The 19,825-nt window shown below is 32.0% G+C and overlaps 5 protein-coding genes and 1 long non-coding RNA gene across 10 annotated transcripts; 2 read left to right on the top strand and 4 right to left on the bottom strand.

Annotated features, from left to right (window-relative positions):
* Positions 1 to 182: 182 nt before the first annotated feature.
* On the bottom strand, positions 183 to 8,731 carry LOC128386047 (fasciclin-2-like). Of its 3 annotated transcripts, XM_053345004.1 has the most exons (5): positions 6,186 to 8,731; positions 3,725 to 3,947; positions 3,450 to 3,515; positions 2,879 to 2,944; positions 183 to 1,983 (listed from the first exon to the last, which is right to left on the bottom strand). In XM_053345004.1, exons 1-5 carry the CDS (start codon positions 8,356 to 8,358, stop codon positions 1,893 to 1,895), a joined length of 2,619 nt encoding a protein of 872 aa, XP_053200979.1. In that variant the 5' UTR covers positions 8,359 to 8,731; the 3' UTR covers positions 183 to 1,892. The 3 variants fall into 3 exon arrangements, with proteins under 3 accessions (XP_053200979.1, XP_053200980.1, XP_053200981.1); XM_053345005.1 differs by lacking the exon at positions 2,879 to 2,944; XM_053345006.1 differs by lacking the exons at positions 2,879 to 2,944; positions 3,450 to 3,515.
* Positions 8,732 to 9,070: 339 nt separating this feature from the next.
* On the bottom strand, positions 9,071 to 11,488 carry LOC128386048 (DNA replication licensing factor mcm5-B-like). Its single transcript, XM_053345008.1, has 2 exons — positions 11,206 to 11,488; positions 9,071 to 11,129 (listed from the first exon to the last, which is right to left on the bottom strand). The coding sequence occupies exons 1-2, from the start codon at positions 11,358 to 11,360 to the stop codon at positions 9,095 to 9,097; spliced, it is 2,190 nt and encodes a 729-aa protein (XP_053200983.1). The 5' UTR covers positions 11,361 to 11,488; the 3' UTR covers positions 9,071 to 9,094.
* A 134-nt stretch (positions 11,489 to 11,622) lies between these two features.
* On the top strand, positions 11,623 to 13,161 carry LOC128386051 (uncharacterized). Its single transcript, XM_053345010.1, has 2 exons — positions 11,623 to 12,947; positions 13,012 to 13,161. Exons 1-2 carry the CDS (start codon positions 11,955 to 11,957, stop codon positions 13,159 to 13,161), a joined length of 1,143 nt encoding a protein of 380 aa, XP_053200985.1. The 5' UTR covers positions 11,623 to 11,954.
* Positions 13,162 to 13,502: 341 nt separating this feature from the next.
* LOC128386050 (fizzy-related protein homolog) lies at positions 13,503 to 16,219 on the bottom strand. Its single transcript, XM_053345009.1, has 6 exons — positions 15,848 to 16,219; positions 15,305 to 15,406; positions 14,997 to 15,185; positions 14,585 to 14,908; positions 13,850 to 14,476; positions 13,503 to 13,777 (listed from the first exon to the last, which is right to left on the bottom strand). The coding sequence occupies exons 1-6, from the start codon at positions 15,932 to 15,934 to the stop codon at positions 13,643 to 13,645; spliced, it is 1,464 nt and encodes a 487-aa protein (XP_053200984.1). The 5' UTR covers positions 15,935 to 16,219; the 3' UTR covers positions 13,503 to 13,642.
* A 114-nt stretch (positions 16,220 to 16,333) lies between these two features.
* On the top strand, positions 16,334 to 18,090 carry LOC128386056 (uncharacterized). The gene is made up of 4 exons (XR_008324862.1): positions 16,334 to 16,681; positions 16,809 to 16,987; positions 17,105 to 17,195; positions 17,503 to 18,090. It is a non-coding gene; the product is annotated as an uncharacterized LOC128386056 (long non-coding RNA).
* Positions 17,813 to 19,772, bottom strand: LOC128386053 (uncharacterized). Of its 3 annotated transcripts, none has more exons than XM_053345013.1 (4): positions 19,467 to 19,772; positions 19,070 to 19,333; positions 18,588 to 18,874; positions 17,813 to 18,511 (listed from the first exon to the last, which is right to left on the bottom strand). In XM_053345013.1, the coding sequence occupies exons 2-4, from the start codon at positions 19,241 to 19,243 to the stop codon at positions 18,106 to 18,108; spliced, it is 867 nt and encodes a 288-aa protein (XP_053200988.1). In that variant the 5' UTR covers positions 19,244 to 19,333; positions 19,467 to 19,772; the 3' UTR covers positions 17,813 to 18,105. The 3 variants fall into 3 exon arrangements, with proteins under 3 accessions (XP_053200988.1, XP_053200989.1, XP_053200987.1); XM_053345014.1 differs by having other exon boundaries at positions 19,663 to 19,769; XM_053345012.1 differs by having other exon boundaries at positions 19,070 to 19,772.
* Between the last annotated feature and the right edge of the window lie 53 nt (positions 19,773 to 19,825).

The following is a 19,825-nucleotide window of genomic DNA, read 5'->3' as shown; positions in this document are numbered from 1 at the left end:
TAATTATCAAGCTTCAATGGCTTCCAAAAGGTTGCCAACAATTTAAGAAACAAATTAATGTTAGTTAACAATCAGAGGAAGAGAGAGAGAGAGAGGATGATAAAAGTTTACAAGATTATCCGGTTGTATGGTCAAGGTAGAAGATGAAAAGATGATAAATGAACGTTTATCTTCATCAGGTATCTTTTTTCAGGTAAACTTTTAATTTCTTAAGCTTCAAATGTAAGTAATTGTCATGAATATTTTCAATCCACTGGAGCGGATACATAGGGACGAGGTGATTACATTCAAAGTGCTCTTGCTACTTATATAAGATTTTTCATCCTTACATCCTCATCTTTACCTCTCTCATCCTCTTGTCTTATGGTTCATTCAATTTACCTGGAGAGAGGATGGATAATTACATAACCGTGACCAGTTTTCATCTTTCAATTTTGTCCTCACAAAATTCACTTTTTTTTATTTATACTCATCTTCCAGAAATGATCATGGTGATGGTGATGATGATGATGATGTTACTCTCAAGATGATTGAATATATTATCATGTAAAAAAAACAGATCGGTGATAAATTATCAGGTAAGTGCGGTTGATTGATGATTTGTTGATTAATCCTGAGAATTGTAATAATGATGTAATAATCAATTTCTGACTGGTTGTGGTTCATAAGATCATCAATGAGAGAGTAAGTTTTTTTTAAAGGTTAAGTGGAGTGGGTGGGGTGGGATGACTGAATTATTGTTCATTGGTGAGAGAGTATAAAATAATCATTGAGTGGCTGGAGGTTGATTGTGTTTACCATGTGACAAAACCAATAAATAATCAACGTTATCAAGAAGAAAACCAATCAAAATGAATGAATTAATTTCTTAGTTGAATCAGTTCAATTGTCAGTCAATTAAATTAATTGTAATGGCAGAGATGTTAGTTGATTATGATGGAAACGACCAGAGAGAGTTGATTGAACCTTCTGATAAATTGTTGCGACTTTAAAAGTAATTTCAATTATTTTTGCTTCTATTTTGTTAGTTAATTGTAAAGACAGTTAACTAAATTAGCACTGTTAATACAGTAATTTTAGTTTAGAAATGTAAGGTACATTGTGTTAATTGTTATAATTAAATGTATTAGAAAATGAATCGTTGACTTTGTTTCTCATAATGATGTAGATCGAGTTGATATTTTTTTTTCTTCGAAGATGATGAAGGAAATGATGATAAGATGGCGACAATGATGAGTTTAGGCTGATGTTGCTGATAGAGATGATGATAATATCCATTTCTATCTCTCTCTCTCTCTCTCTTCTTTCTATCATATACAATAGAGTCGGGTGATTAAATAGTCAGGGTGATGATGAGAGAGAGAGAGAGAGGGAGGAGAGTGTAACAAAAACGAGGACTAATGTTATTAACGCTATGGGGTGTGCCTTGGTTTCTACCAATGGTTTAAAGGGAGAGGACACACCAGGATGTAAATGTTAATCTCCATCTTTATGTTTGTTTGTCCGAGGTGGAGGTGGTGTTGAATGGGACTCATTGCCCTCTGTAGCATCATTATTATGGTGATCATCATATTGTTATAAAGTGTGAGTAAATTTCAATAATATATATATAAATTATATTATCATGAGATTCAATTTGCATCGGGAATGATAGCAGCAAAATATAAAATATATATTTAAATATATTTCTGTTCAAGAGAAAGGGCAAAAAAGTCTTTGGTGTAAAGTTGATGATAAGATGATGATGATGACTACAAAGAGATGATGTATATTTTTTGCAAGAGAGCAAAAAAAAACTAGTTCCACTTTTGAAAATAAGAAACAAATTTTCAAATTGTTGTCAATTGTTATTGATGAAAATCAATTAAACACATTGAGTGTTCGTCTAATTTTTAGACTGCACTATCCTTGGGTTTACGGATAGTTGGTAATTGTTGTTGATGTTGTTGGTTATGATGATTGTTGATTCGATCAGTGATATCCCTAGATAATTGGGCAAAAGAGAGAGAGAGAGAGAGAAAAGAAATATTAGATTAATAAGTAAGAACAATTAACACTCATCATTCAACATTTAAAAAAGCAATTAAAAAGCAAGCAAACAACAATCAGTGAGAATGGTAATAAAAAAATGCTAAGGCAAAAACAAGCAACAACAAAAAAACTACAATGCAATAGCTATGGGAGAGAAGCAGAAACAAAATTAACCAAAATAATAAGAGATAAATAATAATAGCAAAAAATAAACAACAATAAAATGAATTGAAGCGTTGAAGTAAATATAAAAAAAGGTAGAAAATAATAACAGAAAACAAAGTCAACAATGATGACAATTAGATGATGAGAAAGCAACAAGAGAGAGAGAGAGAGAGAGAGAGAGAGAGAGAGAGAGAGAGAGAGAGAGAGAGAGTCAACAGTTATTAAGTTGCAAAGATTATGACGATATGGATTAGGGATTGACATGGTTACAGGATAAGGTGTGGATGTGTGAGTTGAATGAAACTGAATAGAAATGATTGAGAAATTTAAAAAAACAAGCAAATGCAAACAGGTAACATCGCCATAAGAAAAGGTGAAATTGATTCATGGGAAGTGCATCAATAAGGATGAGATTTCATCCTTATCCATACACAGGAATAAGGATATTATTGGTAAAAACAATGAATAAAATGAGCGGTTAATCAACAGGATTAACAATGCAATCAGGGTTTTGTTAGCTGATGCAATTGTGTATGGTTATGAGTAATAGCTTTTCAAGCATTGGATAAACAATAATAATAATCAACGAAAAAGATGTGATAACAATAATGATTAGAAGCATGAAAATTAACAATAAAAAAGGAAGCGGATTTCATCCCAAATGTTATATGTGACAGCTCACCCTCTTGAATCAGTAACCAACATCATGGGTGTTAGTTCATCACTTCTAATCTTTCCGTTATTAGAACTGATGGAAGATGATTTGAAGATGATAGAGATGATGAGGATAAAGAAGAGAGAGAGAGAGTATTGGTTAGAGAAATGATGATGAGAAAAGAGAGAGAGAGAGAGATTTATGAATAGAATCACCATAATCAACATCATCTTCATCAAAAATCAAAATGATGAAAAAAAAGAGATTCAACTTATCAAATTAGATTTGATTATTGGATTAGAGGACAATATTATTATAGTGATTAAGTATTAATAGTGACCCAAGAGATGAAGTAGTAGTAATCAAATTGAATAGACTAACAATTTATATATTATACATGTACGGAATCAATTATGTCTTCATGATATTTAAAAAAATGATGCTAAAAATGATGAGGAAGAGATATTGATAATATGTCTTCCGTTTATTCATCCTCATCAATTTGTCAAAAGAATTTGAAGAAAAAAAAACTTATTCATCAGAAATTAATTGTATAATAGAATAAAAAATAAAGTTATTAATGAAAATATCTTCTTACTCAAAAGCCGGATTATCAATTTCACTTCTCGATGATAACTTGACTTCCGATATGGATCCTAGGTTGCTGTTTATGATTATACATAAAGAAAACAATAGATTAGTTTGATGATTTATTAAGCTATTAAGCTACTTGAGATGAGAAATATATAAAGTTTAATCATCAACATTATCGTTATTATGAAATGAAAAACCGTTGATCAATTTAATAATTTGTTCCGCTTGTAAACAGATTATTTTGAGAATTTATAATCAATATTATAGTTAATCACTTACCCAGGATGAAAATCGGCCTTCTTATGATTATTGACAGAGGTCTCTGGCCATATGAAGCTTTTGATGAAATATAATACACCTACTTTACAACGGATATAAAATATTATATCCATTACGATTAAGATTATGATGAGAGATATGGCAACTGAGATGAGAGCAGCTCCCATGCTGTAAGTGGATGGATCATACTCCAAGTCTTGACCCCATCCGGACGGAGATGAGGCTAAATTGACAGAGAGAAAAGACAATTGATTAGTTAGAGAAAATATCAACAATTTAGAAAATTATTCAGTCAAATTGAGAGAGTTTGGGATAATGATGATATACCAATAAGAAACATAGAGAATCGTCTAATTGTTTAGGTTTAAATTGGGAAAAGTAATTATGGTGAAAGATCATTATTATAATGATGGAGCAATTGATGAGATAATTATGATTGTTTAATGATAATAATTAGTTGGATAACTTTCAGGTTAAGTAAAAGTTAAGTTATCATTAACAACCTACGAATTAAACAATCAATCAATTAAAGATTGTTAATCATTGCTGATTGCTAACTTTGTTATTCATTTGAGTATGAGGATTGTTATTTGATAATTGATTTGTTTAATCAACAAAAAGTAGGATTAATCAAGATTAGTGATTATCAAATTAACTAACTGTCCAAATATATAATTTGATTAATAACATTAATACTTGACGGGTTTCACAGTTTGTCTTTCAAGGGTCAAATTTGAATATGATAACTGTAAAAACTGTTGTCTGATGATTAGTTAATTGCTAGAAGCCATTTTGATTTAGTAAAATTTAGTTTATAATTAAAGGGATAGGTTGATAATTCAATGGATTGATAAAGTTGATTGAATCAATATAACAATCAATATGCAAACCAATCAAAGTTATATGATTGAAATAAATAAGGTTAATCATATAAAAAAACAGGATTGTTGGTAAGACCTTGATTAACAAACTGTTGTTTAATCTTGAAAATTAGATAATCCAAATTGCAAATGCATTTCAAACAATCAATTGAATCAACAGGGAATTTAATTGTACTAAAACTAATCAAGCAGTATCATTATCAACAATGAACAATTACAATTTAGTAAATTGAAAAAAAAGAGGTTAGTATTTATAAAGAGAAAGGCAATTTAACGGCAATTAAAAGTAAAATATTAATTAATTGTTACTAAAAATAATTTAGAGCCTTTTAAATTGTAAGAATCAGCTAATTTAGCTACTGATCACTAGGAATTTAAAGAGAGAGAGAGAGAGAACAAAGTTGATCACAATCTAATTTCTAATTACAATTAAGCTTTAGGATCAACTGTTAATCAAGCAAAACAAATCATCAGACAATAATCAAAAATTTTACAATCAATTATAATGATGATAATAATGGTTATTCCCTTGACAAGCAATACAAGATTCTAATGATTGTAATCCAATTTAACGATAATTCTGATACACTTAATTGTTACAACTATGTAGCAACAATTAGAAAGAAAGAGCGAGAGAGAGAGAGAGAGATAAATGAAAAAAAAACGAAATCATCAAGAAAAGATAATGAACTTTTCAGCTGATAAGTTCCAACAGATTCCAATTAAATCATTTGTCACACGGTTGGAGGAATTGATGTTGAACCAATGCCAAAGATTATTTACCTTTAAAAGTAAAATAATAACAATCATCATCAATGATCATAGATGATGAAAGAATCTAATAATTAAGACAATATAATGTGCAAGATATTCAGTTGATTATTATATAAGTGTGACAAAAATCATAACTGTCATTAAGATTAGAGGAAGATAATAGATTTACATATCATCAGAATATGTCATCTGTCTGTTTCTTTTGATGAAGATGGCGATAAAAGTGATGAGAAAGAAGAAAGAAAAGAAAATGAAAGATAATTATGCTAATCAATAAATCTTTTTAGGACATATCCACAACACTCGATATCAACATTACTCTATTATTGACAAGGGAAGGCCTCAAATCGATACAATAAATATTATGTATTTAAAGATGAAGGGGAGAAAAGGTTCAATGAGTGAGTCGAGGGAGAAAGCAAGATGAAAACATCAAGTTTCTAGGATATTGTTTGTTGGCAAACAAATGAGTTCAACTTGTCAACAAGTAAAACCTTTTAAAAATACTATGAAACTGACTCTCTCTCTCTCTCTCTCACTCGCTCTGTAGGGTCAATGGTAAGAGATTGTTACACTTACTATTGAGAAAATAATTAAAAGGTCAATAATTAATCATTAATTGTGTATCAATTTACTTTTGGTGGTGAGTTAATGTTTATCTTAACTTTGGAGGGTAAAAGTTGCAAAACAAAAACATCACTTTTGGTTAATGTCCATAGAGATTTAAATGGTTATGACTAATGCATATTAGAGTTTAATGTTTCTTATTGATCTGGTTGGGGGAGGAGGTTCGATTTATTACTCACCAGTGGCTGAGGTTTTGAAGATTATATGATTCGAGTCACTTGTACCTATGGAGTTTACTGCCGATAGTTCAATCTTGTAGAAAGTGTTTGGTGAGAGATTACGTAGAGTATATTGAAGGGGATCTTTACTGTTAACTTGGATTTCCGGATATTCTTGACCAATGATTAGATAACCATCTTGAGATTTATGAACTTGATGATATTTGATGATGTAATGAGTTATAGCTCTTCCATTGTCTTCTGCTTGATTCCAACGGAAATGGATAAGATCACCAAAGTCACTTTTCACAAAACCATCGGTTGTTAATTGACGGGTCTCATCAACTACATCGAAAAGGAAGGTCGGTTTGTCGGGTTTACTTTCGTCTGGGGTTGTTTCAATTCGATAGGCTGAATAATCTCCGATTCCAACATCATTTTGTGAGGCGAAACTAAATCGATATCGTGTTGTTGGTGTTAAATCATCAAGTCGATAGTTTTTTCCTGAAGCGGGCCAAACTTTTTGCTTCTCTGAATCAGCTTCAGATTCTCGCCAATATTTAACAAGATAATTTCTTATCGGTAGATCAGAACCGAGATCACTTATTTCAAATTCCATTGAAGTTGGACGGCTTTTAATTATCTTTACATTTGGAGAGGTTGGTGGATGAGCTTCAGATAATTTAATGTCGATTGATCTTTTTCCTCGTAAATTCTCAGCGACACAAACATAGGTTCCAAAAATGTAATTAGCCGTTTTGGGCTTAACGGTTAGATAACTGATTCCATTACCATCATAAAAAGCGTAACTATCACTCTTTTCCAGGCGTAAATCAATGTTGTTGAACCTCCAGGAAATGGTAGCATTTGGTATCGCCTCGGCAATACAGGTCAAATTGACTGGATTACTTGACCAAGTTTTAACATGGGTGTTGGTCTGTGAGAGGTCAGGCGGAAATTCAACTGTAATGTGACCTAAAACCTCTGCATTTCCAGCCTTGTTGGTAGCTCGACAATAATAGAGGCCATCATCTTTACGAGAAACACTCGTAAATTTCATCCGATAATCAACCTCATTTGGTCCAAGTTTGATTGTTTCAAATGTATAAGGCGAATCAATTTTTGGCAATGGATCTTTATCATAACCATCCTGAGCACTTTTCCATTTCATTATTGTAATTTTAGGAATCGGATCACCTCGAACCTTACAACTCCACTCTTGTCGAGTAGATTCAGCAAAAGTTAAATTTTCAAACTGATAAACCACAGGTTTGGTTAAAACTCTGAGCTCCATTTTCTGTGAAACTTCACCCGCCATATTTTTAGCCTCACAAGTGATAGATTGATTTTCCGTATCCTTTTTAACCGATTCGATAACAAGATTACCAGCAACTGTATCCACTGTAAACCCATTCTCAAGGGTTAAATTTCTCCGACGATTATCAATAAAGGAATAAAAAGGTGAAGGTGTTCCCGAAGCACGACAATTAAAGGTTGTCCGTTCACCTTCAACAACCTCACGATATTTATCAAATTCAGTGATTATTGGTTTAACTAGAACTTGAACTCGAATATTTCGAGTACGAAGAACACCATGTTCCAAAATGGAGGCTGTTATTTTAAATGAACCTGAAGTATCATTAGAAACCAATCCTTTTACGATGACACCATCATTTGTAATTGAGAATTTTGATTTATCCAAATCTTGGAAATCTTTTTCCCAGCTAATTTTTGATGTTGGTTGAGATGAAACTTTACACACAATCTTTTGATTAGGTTGTCCCAGAATTAAAAACTGATCTTCCGGACAATCATCCCAGGTAATTGATTTGAAAATAACAATCTCAATGGAGGCATTAAGAAGCTTTGTATTCTGATACATGGCAGTACAACGGTAATTACCACCATCTCCAATATCTGGATCATTGATAATCAAACCAAGTGATCCTTGGCCTGGAGATAATTTGATTCGTGGATTGTTTAATATTTGCTCATTGTTTCTATTAAACCATTGGAAGTCAGAAAAGTAACCTGGTTCTACATTAGTACCTGAACAGGTAATTAAAAGTGGCTTGTGAGCCTCAGCTCTGGCTTTTTCTCCATCAGGAAAAATGGTTAACTTTCCATGGATCTCACAGTTAATTAAACTTAACCAGGTAATTAGAGTCACGGAGAAACACAAAAGTCTCCTCATGATGATGGCAACAAATGTCCAGTAAGTTAAATCACTAAATAAATTCAATTGGAATAAGTAATTCAATCAATATTAATCACAATTAGAAAAAAACAAACATCCGAAAAGTTTCAATTCTACTTCAATTGTAACCAAGAAACTTCAACATCAACGGAAAAGAAGGTAACAAATATTAGTCATCATGTCACGTGATTCGATTTACACCCAAAAGAATTGGCAACAGTCGCCATCTCTCGACTTCCATCATAACTAACATTTTTCTTTTTCTCAACTAAATTAACAAAATTGTTAAATTGTTCCATTACAATTTAATCAAATTCTTCAAGATTCAATTGTTGGAATTTTTTATACTTCTCATTGTTTGGTTAATGATTTTTCCTTTTTGGAAAATTTTCAAATTCATTCAAATGTTGTCATCGTTTCTCTTTGTCGTTAATTGTTTTGTTAATTGTTAATTGTTGTTCCCTTGTGCCCTTGATTGTTTCCGTTTTTCCCAAGTGATTAACTAGACATACCTGTGTAATTAACTGTTGGCTTTGTTTTTTTTTATTGTTTACACATTGGATGTTTTTTGTTTTATTTATTGTAACGGATTTTGTGAGATTTTGACAATGTTTTCAATGGTTTTGTTTACCATTTTTTTTTTTGGTTCTTTTGGATTGAAAACAAAATGTTAGCAATTAAAAGTTGATTGTTTTGGTTCATTTGATGGTTAATTGGATGAGGAGCAACGTGTTTACTTGAGTCTGAATAACATTTTACGTGATACACGGTACGAAATTTCACCTCGTCTGATCATACAATTTAAGACTTTATGAACAACTTTCTCTGAGATATCTTTTTGTACCAAATCTTGGACAATCGATGCCTCGGAGATTTGAGTACCGACAGGGAATCGTTTTTTGATTTGTTTCTCAACTTTAACTAAAGTTTGATGATCTTCATCGGAGGTGAAACCTTCAGCACCAGCCAATTCTCCGGTCGATGCTGCTCTCAAAGTCGAAACTTTGAAAAGTCTCTTGGCTTCTTCTACGTGTCGATCTTCAACAAAAGGTTTCAATTCCATTTTTGCTAACGCTTCCGAAATACGAACAACGGCTTCCAATTGACGAACAGTAATCGGAATAGTTGATCGTCGACTTGCATCAGGATCATCACCACCATTTCTCATGGCAACATAACTATCGACAAGCTTTTTCGCCGCTGGTCCAGATAAACGAGGTCCACATTTTGCTCGACAATAACTGATATACTTTTTCAAAGTGTTCAAACTTAATTCACCTTCAACATTATCCTCGATTGTAGTCTGAGCATTCATGTGAACATCCATAACGTGTTTAGCTAAAGTTGCGTCTTTCCTTTCATTGTGTTCATCTTTAATCACGAAAATCATATCAAAACGAGCCAAAATTGTGGGCATAAATTCAATATTCTGATCAGCTTTAGTGTCATCCCACCGACCGAAAACACTGTTGGCCGCTGCCATAACGGCACATCTAGAATTCAAGGTGGTCGTAATACCGGCCTTTGCAATGGAGATCGTTTGTTGTTCCATAGCTTCGTGAATGGCCACTCGATCGTCTTCCCGCATTTTATCAAACTCATCGATACAAACACAACCACCATCGGCTAAAACCATGGCCCCACCTTCCATGATGAAATTCCTAGTGGTTGGATCTCTAGTGACCGAAGCGGTTAAACCAGCGGCTGAACTTCCCTTTCCGGAAGTGTAAACAGCAATCGGAGCAACTTTCTCGACAAATTTAAGAAGTTGCGACTTTGCTGTACCAGGATCACCAAGGAACAGAACGTTAATATCTCCTCTTCGATTCAGTCCATCGGGTAAACGTTTCCTCGATCCACTGAACAGTAAACAGGCAATCGCTTTCTTCATGTCTTCACATCCATAAACTGAAGGTGCGATACTTTTAACAATCCTTTCGTAAACATTTGAACTCGCGGCCAAATTGATAAAATATTCCTCCTCTTCACTAGTATAAGGGATAACTGCTCGGTGACCATAGTTTTCACTTTGAATTTGAATTCCGACAACTCGAAGGTAAGGATTTCGAACACCAATACTTGCTTTTCTATCATTGGTTTTCATGGAAGCAATTTTTTTGATAGAGTAAATACCAACAAGAGTAACTCGATTTCCAGGAACAACTCGTTCACACAAATACCTGTCACAGTAAACTTGTAAATGTCGAGGCATTTCACCTTGGGGAACTGCTTCTGGTGCTTCTTGTAGTTTAAGTGTTTGAAAATCGATACATTTACACTTATCGGGGATAATAAAATAAGGATCTAATGGACATTTCAATGTTCGTCCAGTTTGATCACCATTACATTTACGAGGCATCAAGAAACCTTCCAAACCAGAACGAACAGGAATGTTAGCAACAACATCTCGACAACCACGACATTGAATAGCAACTTCAGTAGCTTTAGCTCGTATTGAAGAGGCAGCAATTACAATACCAGAGACTCTTACTAATTTAGAAATATAATCAGATTTAAGTTCTCGCAGAGAAACACAATTACCTTCAGAGGTAATAAGAACTTGAAAATCTTTAGCCTCCTCTTCACCTGCAGGTCGAGGACGAGTAACCTCATCTCCAACCTCTTTAGCCGCTTCTTCAAATAAAGGTAGACTTTCAATAGGATATTTAGTCACTTGGGTAGCAAGATCTTCATCATAACTGGAAAGATCTTCCAAAGCAATTTCAACCCAAAATTGGCCAATATTAAACTGCCTTCGTAACAGATCCCTAGAATAGAATAGAATTTTAAACATTAAGAAACGTTAATCCAAAGCAATTAGAGAATCAAATTGTTTACAATTACCTGTATTTGTAAATCATATTCCCTTCATGATATTGTTTAAGAAAATCTTTGAATTTCCTTTTGATTCCAGCGAGATTCATTTGTTTACCTTCTTCTCCATCTTGAACACCGGAAACGTTACTAAAAAAGACACCTGGGTTATCAAATCCATCCATGGTTAATTAGAAAATGTAAATTAAAAAGAATAAAACAATTAAACTAATTAAAGTTCGCAGTAAATACAATCAATTAAAAGGTAAAAATTAAAAACCAAGAGTTTAAAGTAACATAAAGAAAAGATTTAAAGATTTGTCAACATTGGCGGGAAAAGAACAAAGAAAAGTGACTCCATCTATTGGGAAGAATTGGAACTAACAAAGTGAACGAACTTCAATTTGTTGATTTGTCAACTTTTCCATTTGTTGAAAAAAGTTTCCAACCAAATCAATTGATCAGTAAACTAATTAAAAGAGAAAATTTTTTTCTAAATAACTAATTAGATCTGATTGATGAGATTTTGATCATTGACTAATTCATTGGATTTCTATCGAATTTTTGACAATAAAGTGAATTGATAATCAATAATTTTTCATGTTATTGAGAAAACAGATGAATCGGATTAAATTATCGATTAAGTGATTAAGTGACTTAGAAAAAAAATTAATCAAATCAGTCATCAAACTATGACCAATGATCGTCATTTTATTGAGTTAATTGTTGACAAGAAAATTGTGTCATTAATTGTCACCTTGTAATCGTGACAATTAAAAATGTTTTGTTTAAGAAAAAGTAAAAACCGAGCAACAATTAATCCTGAACAATTAGTGAAATCCCCAGCAATTAAGATTCAAACATCAATTAAACACGAGCTGATCACGAAATCAACAATTAACCGATTGATTTTCAACTATTCACCAATTAATTATCTCTATTGTGTTTTAATTATAATTTCATTCATTTACAGATTAACTAATTATTTTCAAATTACAATTGAAATGATTAATAAATCAAATGGAATTAGTCAAATAATGGATTTTTCAATTGAGGAAATTGTAATAATTTATTTAATTGCTGAGAGTTTAAACTACCCATCGAAATCATTTGTTAATCAATTTGATTCAATTTGGACACAATTAAAAATTTCAACCGATCCAATTGTCGTTGAACAATTAAAATCATCTAATTTGAAAGTTCAAATTAAATCAACAATCATCATTTTAATTGATTTAGCCGGTTGGCTATTCAAAGTAATTAACATGTACATATTTAGTGAACAATTAAATTACCTGATATACATTTTGGATAATTCAGTTAGCTTATTAATTGTTATTCTTAATTACAATTTATTCCGAGGTTTTCTCACCTCTGGTTGTCTCATTGAGATTGGACATAAAAGATTAAATCAGTTAATTGTTATCCAAATGGAACAAATTTATCCGAGTGATTTAAATTTCCAACGATTTAGAAATGATCACTATCAGTTAATTGTTCTAAGTGATTTGTGTGATTTAAGATTCCGACGATTTGTATCAATGATTTGCATCTCTACAATTCCGAGAGCAACGTTAATTGTTTACGTTGCTTTCTATTCAAATAGTGATTTAATTTCAATGATTAAATATATTATTTGGTCAATCCAATTGTTAATTGTGGTCACTTTTTTTGTCCAATGTTTATTTGGTTTTGTTAATTATCCTAAATTAGTCGTTGAAGATATTTACAAGTCAACTTTGATTGAACGTAGTGATTACTTTAAATCAGAGGTAAGAATCTGATTGTTGATTATTGGTTGCAATTGATTATTAATCATTTACTCACAATTTACAGGTTTTACTTTTGATGGATTTAATTAATCAACAATTAGCTGGAATACGTTTCTTGGGATTATATTTAATTACTTCCGATGCAATCAACACGTTAACTACGTTTGTTTTTACCGTTGCAATGGCGATTCCTAATTTTTACAATGCTAAATGAATAAACTTAATTGTTACAATCAGTTGATGTCACTTTTTATTTAAAGCTTTTGTTTTTAAATTATAATCAATTGTAAGGCAAGTTGTAACAATTGTCTTTCCAAGTGAATGGGATTTATGATTAAAAGAAAAAGAAAGAAAAAAGCTTGACTCATCTGATTGTTGTAGATTTTTTGGTTAATTTAACTGATTTAAATTGTCTTTTTTCATCAGATGTTGTTTTAAATTAACCAAATTTGATGTTAAACTCAATTAATTGAGTTAAAAGCTCTCGTTTTGGCTCTTTAATCTCGAGTGGATTTTTTTCTTTCACTTCCTCTAGCAATTAAATGGCCGATGGTCTTTTAATTTTGTGATTTACGTTTAATTATATAAGGATTTTTGTTACGTAATAGAAAGCGTTTTGTTTAGATTTTTCCGTTTTTTTGTTCTTTTTCTCGAAAGGTGAAAATTGGGTGGAAGGAAATTGGAAGTAGAAATTTTCAACGAATACTTGAAAACAGGTTGAGCAGAGATTTTGGTTCTTTATGTGATCTCGTCTTGTTAAATACATTCCAAAATCTGAGTGTCTCATCACCCGCTCCTGTCACAATTGATTCACCGTCGGGAGACATTGCCTAGTGAAGAAAAACAAGAATAAGGGAACAATTAAAATTTTGAATTGCCATTTGTTTCACCAATTAACTTACTAGATAAAGTACTCGATAGGAATGTCCGGATAGTTTGGCAACTTGCATTAATGTAGGATATTTCCAGACAAGAATTTGATTCTGTGAGTAACCATGAGTGCTAACTAATTCAGATGAATGTTTTGACCAAGCTAAATTGCAAACTTGAGACCCTGTATCAACATACTGCATGGGTTGACCCGTAAGAGTATTCCAGAATCTAATGTGTCGATCAGCTGTTCCACCTCCACTTGCTAATAGTCCATGATGATGAGGTGACCAAGCGATTGCTTTAACAGCAGCTACATGCTCAGTGTAAGTTTGGACCGGAGTCAAATGGCTTAGATTCCAGACGAAAAGTTTATTATCATTCCCTCCGGAGGCTAAATGTTGATTATCTGGTGACCATTTAAGACCACAAACCTCTTGCCGATGACCTTGCAGCCTTCGGTTAGGTACAATTTGAGGATCTCGTACATCTCGTTGTAATATATTTCTATCGCGACTTCCCGACGATAACACATCACCATTCCAGGCTAAAGCACCTACTCTGGCGGTGTGACCTTCGAGAACATTGATTCGTTTGTTGGCTACAACATCCCAAATTTGGACCAAACCCTTATGAGTCCCAACCGCAACCGAGTGTCCCTAAAGATAATCAAATAAAACATTAACACATTAGTAACAATTTACTCATTTAAAATTGAAACTTGACTCAAATAGATTAGGAAAATTTGTAATCCGATGAGAACTTACTCTTTCAGCCCATGAGACTGATGTAACTGAATCGTTGTCGGAAGATAAATCACAAAGACGAGTTACTTGTGATGTACATGCACTCCATAGATAAACACAGGTACCAAGCCCAACACTTAAAATGTTTGTTGAAGACCAGTCAACTAGATTGAGATAGAAATCGTCATGAAGCTCGGGAGCGTCTAGAACTTTATATGGTATTTTGGATATTTTTCGAGCTGTTTTCCTTGGAGATCGAAGAAGTTTCTGACTTTTACTACTAACTGGAGAAAGTGAATAAGGAGATGAAGGTTCGACCAAACTATGGCTGTCTCGGACACGATACTAAGAAGGTAAGATAAATAACGAATATTAGAATAATTATTCAAGTGAACGAAGGAAAAAGAAAGTTTTTTTTCGACATCCAAATTACCGTAAATAAATTTCTTGTAGTCAATGGTGCGAAAACTCGTCTCTCTTCCACTTGCTCTTTGATATCTTCGATTCCAGCTCCAAGAAGTTCATTTTTAAGCAAGCATTGATAGGCTATTGTGTCTTTGCAGTTATCGGTTGAAGCTTCTTTAGCCTTCCTTGGTTGTGGAGTCTTTACACCTTCTTGTTGCTATAAAATACGATAAAAAAAGAGAAATTGAAAAACATGGAAAAACAATAGATTCGGATAAAGCAAATTCGGTTGACGAATTGGCTTAACAACTCAACAACAATTAACACTTAATTTACCTGTATCATTGTAAACCTTATGTTCCAGTTGGGTGATTCTCTGATAGGTGTATATCTATCACTAATATATCTTTCATTGGCCAAAGGCGACCTCGGTGAAGTCTATAAAGAAAAGAAAGAAAAGAAAATCAAATTAGTAATAACTAATAACAGTACTTATTACGTATTAAATGTAACAAGTGATTACATTAATTAGTATAAGATAAGAATCAAGAAGGATCAAGGTAAACCATGTTGCGGAGAAGAAAAATAAACTTATTTATATCATAATAGCAAAAAAGAAAACAAGGTAACAAAAAAATAAGAATGAAACATTTAGAAAATCTGAACAGTTGGAAAAAAGAAACAATCGAACCCCTTTCAATACCAAATTTAGAATAGAATTTCAAACTAAACAGGAGAGAAAAAAACAGATGAATACACAGATAATTTTAAATTCTAAACAATTGGATAGAAAAACAAAACAGAAAATAATCACCTTAATGATTAACACAAGAGAATTGGAAAAAAAAACAAAGAGTATTAAAGAGACACACAACTTACCGGATTCTGTCCATCACTAGACGGAACTTCAATAGTATTTTTACTGTTTAAAGTCCGTAGAAGACGTCGCTCATATTCTCGGTTCATTTACAATAAAAACACAATTAGAAAAAAAACAATCAATGATAAACGAAAAACGAAAACAAAAAAAAATATAATAGTATAAACAAATGTTGGTAAAGGTAAATGATGAATAAGAGATGAGAATTGAATAGTGTAAGTTGTTGTTGTGGAAGAAGATGAAAGAAAACAAATTAAAAAGAAAAAGCGAATATCCAATGTAATTAATGTAGAATAACCAATAGGCAAGATGTTATTAGTTAAGATTATTTAAAGTGTGGTCGATAAATGTAATAAATTAACTGTCACAATTAAAGTTAATTGTGAGAAATAAAAAATATACAAAAGTGAATCAATTGAAAAGAAAGAGAAAATTTTTGTTCTTTCTTATTCTAAGCCAATCAGACAACAGAGGGCGTTGGATTTAAAAAGCGCAAATTTTAACGGATTTTTGGTCCACCTTTTGTTTGAATGTTAATTGTTTACTTTTCTGGTTGTTTCAATTAATTACAATTAATTATCGACTTTCAATTAATCAAGTGTCTATTTGAACACCTTAAGAGTCAACAGTAGCTTCCGGTGGCCATTGTATTCTATTGGAACAGTTGATTGATTTGAAAAATTGTTCTTTCCTCTTTTCTTGTCTTTGGTCAACATTTTGTCGGTTTAACATTTCGGTCTTTTTTTTTAATGGTCATCGTTTCTTTTTTTCTTTCAATTTTTGGACTGGACTGGACTTTATTCTGGCCTTTCCAGTTGTTGACCGTCTCTTCCGTATGTACAGTTTTATCTTAATTATGTACAATTCGATTGTTAGACTAATTAGTGGGTCTTTCTTAGGCCTATTAGTTTATTCCGCTGGTATTGGTCTTGATTAATGTTCTTTTCTTTTTTTTTATAGATTTGGACAAAATGGACTTTCTCTCTTTTTGGTCTGTCTTTTCTTTCTGTCTCTTCGTGGTGGTGATAAATTTTAGCTTCGAATAAATAGATTCGAAGACCAAATGGAACAAAACTTTGATTAATGAGTTTAATTGTCATCAATGCCTTTCCATTGGGTATTTGTATTGAGGCTTAATGGTGCTCATCTTTTTTTTTCTCAATTGATTGACAAATCCACTTTGTTCGTTATTTATCCCAAAACTATTAATAATCTTTCGATTCTCTCTTTAAAACACTCTTAATTACTATATCTAGCAAGAAGATCCAGTGTTAATCATCGTAAAGTGTGTCAAGAGAAATTAATCAAATCCAAATACGGTCAAGTTCAAATTTGTTCTCGTTTCAAGTACGTTTCATGTAATCAACATTCACTTGAATCATTTTTAGTTTTACTCGAAAATTAATCGTTCAAATTGTGGACTTTTTCGCACCTAATTGTTGCTATCAAATTGTCAAGAAAACAGAAAATTTCTCGATATAAGGAAGTCCATTTTCTGTGGTTAGTTCATTGACTTGATCATTCTAATAAGTGGTTCTAATTGCTAACAATCAGTAGAAAAACTTCCGCATTTTGAGGGAAAAAATACAAAAAAACGAATCATTTTTTTCTAATCTTTCCACTAATTGTTATCTTCTTTCTTTCTAATCTCTAGCTTATCAATTTCTCCACATGGATAATTATATAAATCTGATGGATTCTTAATTAGTGGTTGTTATTGTATTAATTACAACGAATTGGATAATCAATTTGGATTGAAAATGATTGAATCGTTAAGGAAAACATGACATTTTGGTGGATATTTACAATTAAGATTAAAAAAGATAATTGTTACAGAGATAGAGATGAGTCACTAATCGTTTCAACATTTGGATCAAGTTGATTGACATTACATGAGATCATCGAGAAATAATATTAATGGAGCAGATTAACAATTAAAACAATGGTTGGGATAATCAAGCAGCAGTTGGGTAGATGAAAAAATTTATTTCAAACTGAAGATGAAGGTGAAAATTGCTGATTAATTTACAATAATAATACAGTCCAATGTGATTGTGAGATTCGGTTTAAATAGTTGAAAGTGAGTCGATAATTAATGAAAATAGAGATGATCCACTATTAATTTGGATCTTTTTCTTTACAATCAGCTGGATGAAGAAATTTAAATAAGTGCCATTCAATTTTAATCGAACAATTTGACGATTGGATCGTCAATTGTTTTTTTCTCCTCGAACTTGAAAATTCTAAACCAATCAACTTAATCATTGAGAACAGTAATTTTTTTGGCATCATCGAATTCCTTTTGCATTATCCTTAGACTGGGTCCTCGTTCTGGATAAATGTACTCGATTCTCAGCGTTTTATGGAAAATTCTGAACAGTGGCCACAATCTTTCCGCTAATTGCGCAGTTAAACACTGGCACATTCTCAGTAGACGATTGTATTGACCGATTAACGAGACCAATTCTTTCTGGACAAATTGTGGAAATATTCTAGTGAAACCAAGTTCCCTTGCTCGAAATCTGATCAACGAGATCACCTTGGGTCCCATGTTATCTTTAATATCATTACAAATGTCCTCCCAAATGGCATCGTGATAAGTTCCTGGTGTATTAAAATAGTTCTGATATTTAATGACCGATTTCACCAATTGTTTCTTGATTCTAAATGGAAGGGAAAATGGAGAAAAGAAGAATAATTAATTTGTGAATTTCGATTCCATTAATATGATCCACTTACCTTATATTGTAAACTGCAAAGCTTTCAGCTGTTACAACTGAATTATCAACAATTTTAATTATCTCATCATCAGGAATATGAGATTGGGCATATAATTCAACCAGTTCAATATCATCTTTGAAATCAGTTAATTCCAGGAAACTTAATTCATTGTCATTCAAAGGTTTGGGAATTTCTTCAGGTAAAATTACATCTGGATCCAGAATTTTAACCCGAATTTTTGACATGTTTTCAATTTCGGTTTCACTGTCAATCGAAACATATTCACTTATTGATTTGTCATAAATCTATTGAGAAAAAAAAGAACAAGAAAACAAAATTTAGTTCACCAGAAATGAAACAAAGAAAAGGATAAATGTAAAGAGAATTCATTGTTTACATGTAAAAGAGAGATTATAACAAGAATCAGCTGAAGTTCCAAGATGAGTTGATAGATAACAGAGAAGAAGATAGAGTAATTAAGAAGATAAATTGATTGTTACCTCGAAAATAAAATGTGACAAAGAGAAATCATATTTCTTGAAATCTGGTTCAGTGTCCAAAGCCAAAGCTTTACGAAGATCATCCTCATTACCAACAATCCGATCATCGTTCAGATTTAAGGTTAACTTATAGTTTATATCATCGATGTTGATTAAACAATATAAAATAGACATGATGATGAGTGGGGAAAAAAATTCGAACAAAGAAAATCAAGCAAACGAATGAAATGAGAAAAGTAAAAACATCAACACATAGGTTTTTGTCTATTGGAAAGAGAATAGAAAAGAATAGAAAAAAAGAAAAGAAAAGAAAATGTTGACAGAGAATAGAAGAAAATGAAAAGCTTTAGAGAAGAAAAAGGAAACTATCAGAGAGATAATCTTGTTTTTCTTTTACAATTTAATCGATTTAATCAGTTTCCATCAATTGGTTTGTTAATATGGAGACGAAATGACCAAGTCAAGAAAGTAAATGATTAAAATCATTGGGTCACTTTGTCAATTGTTTTCACTTGAGTAAAATTGTCAAATAACAGATGAAATTTTCCTTATTTCAAGTTAATCTTTTAACTTTCGACACAATTAACACTCACAATCTAATCAATTCATAGTCAACACCCATTAGATGATTAATTTAATTAAAAAATTTATACAAAAAAGTGTCACAATTAATAAAATAATTTAACTTTCCATTGGAAAACCAATACAACAAAAACCCAGAGAAAAAATCAAACAACAGATAAGAAAACAAAGAAA

The sequence above is a fragment of the Panonychus citri genome, unplaced genomic scaffold, assembly GCF_014898815.1.
Source record: "Panonychus citri isolate SS breed McGregor unplaced genomic scaffold, ASM1489881v1 Contig00063, whole genome shotgun sequence".
Lineage (NCBI taxonomy): Eukaryota > Metazoa > Arthropoda > Arachnida > Trombidiformes > Tetranychidae > Panonychus > Panonychus citri.
The sequence above is the reverse complement of the archived record's forward strand: the minus strand, read 5'-3'. Positions and strand labels throughout refer to the sequence as shown.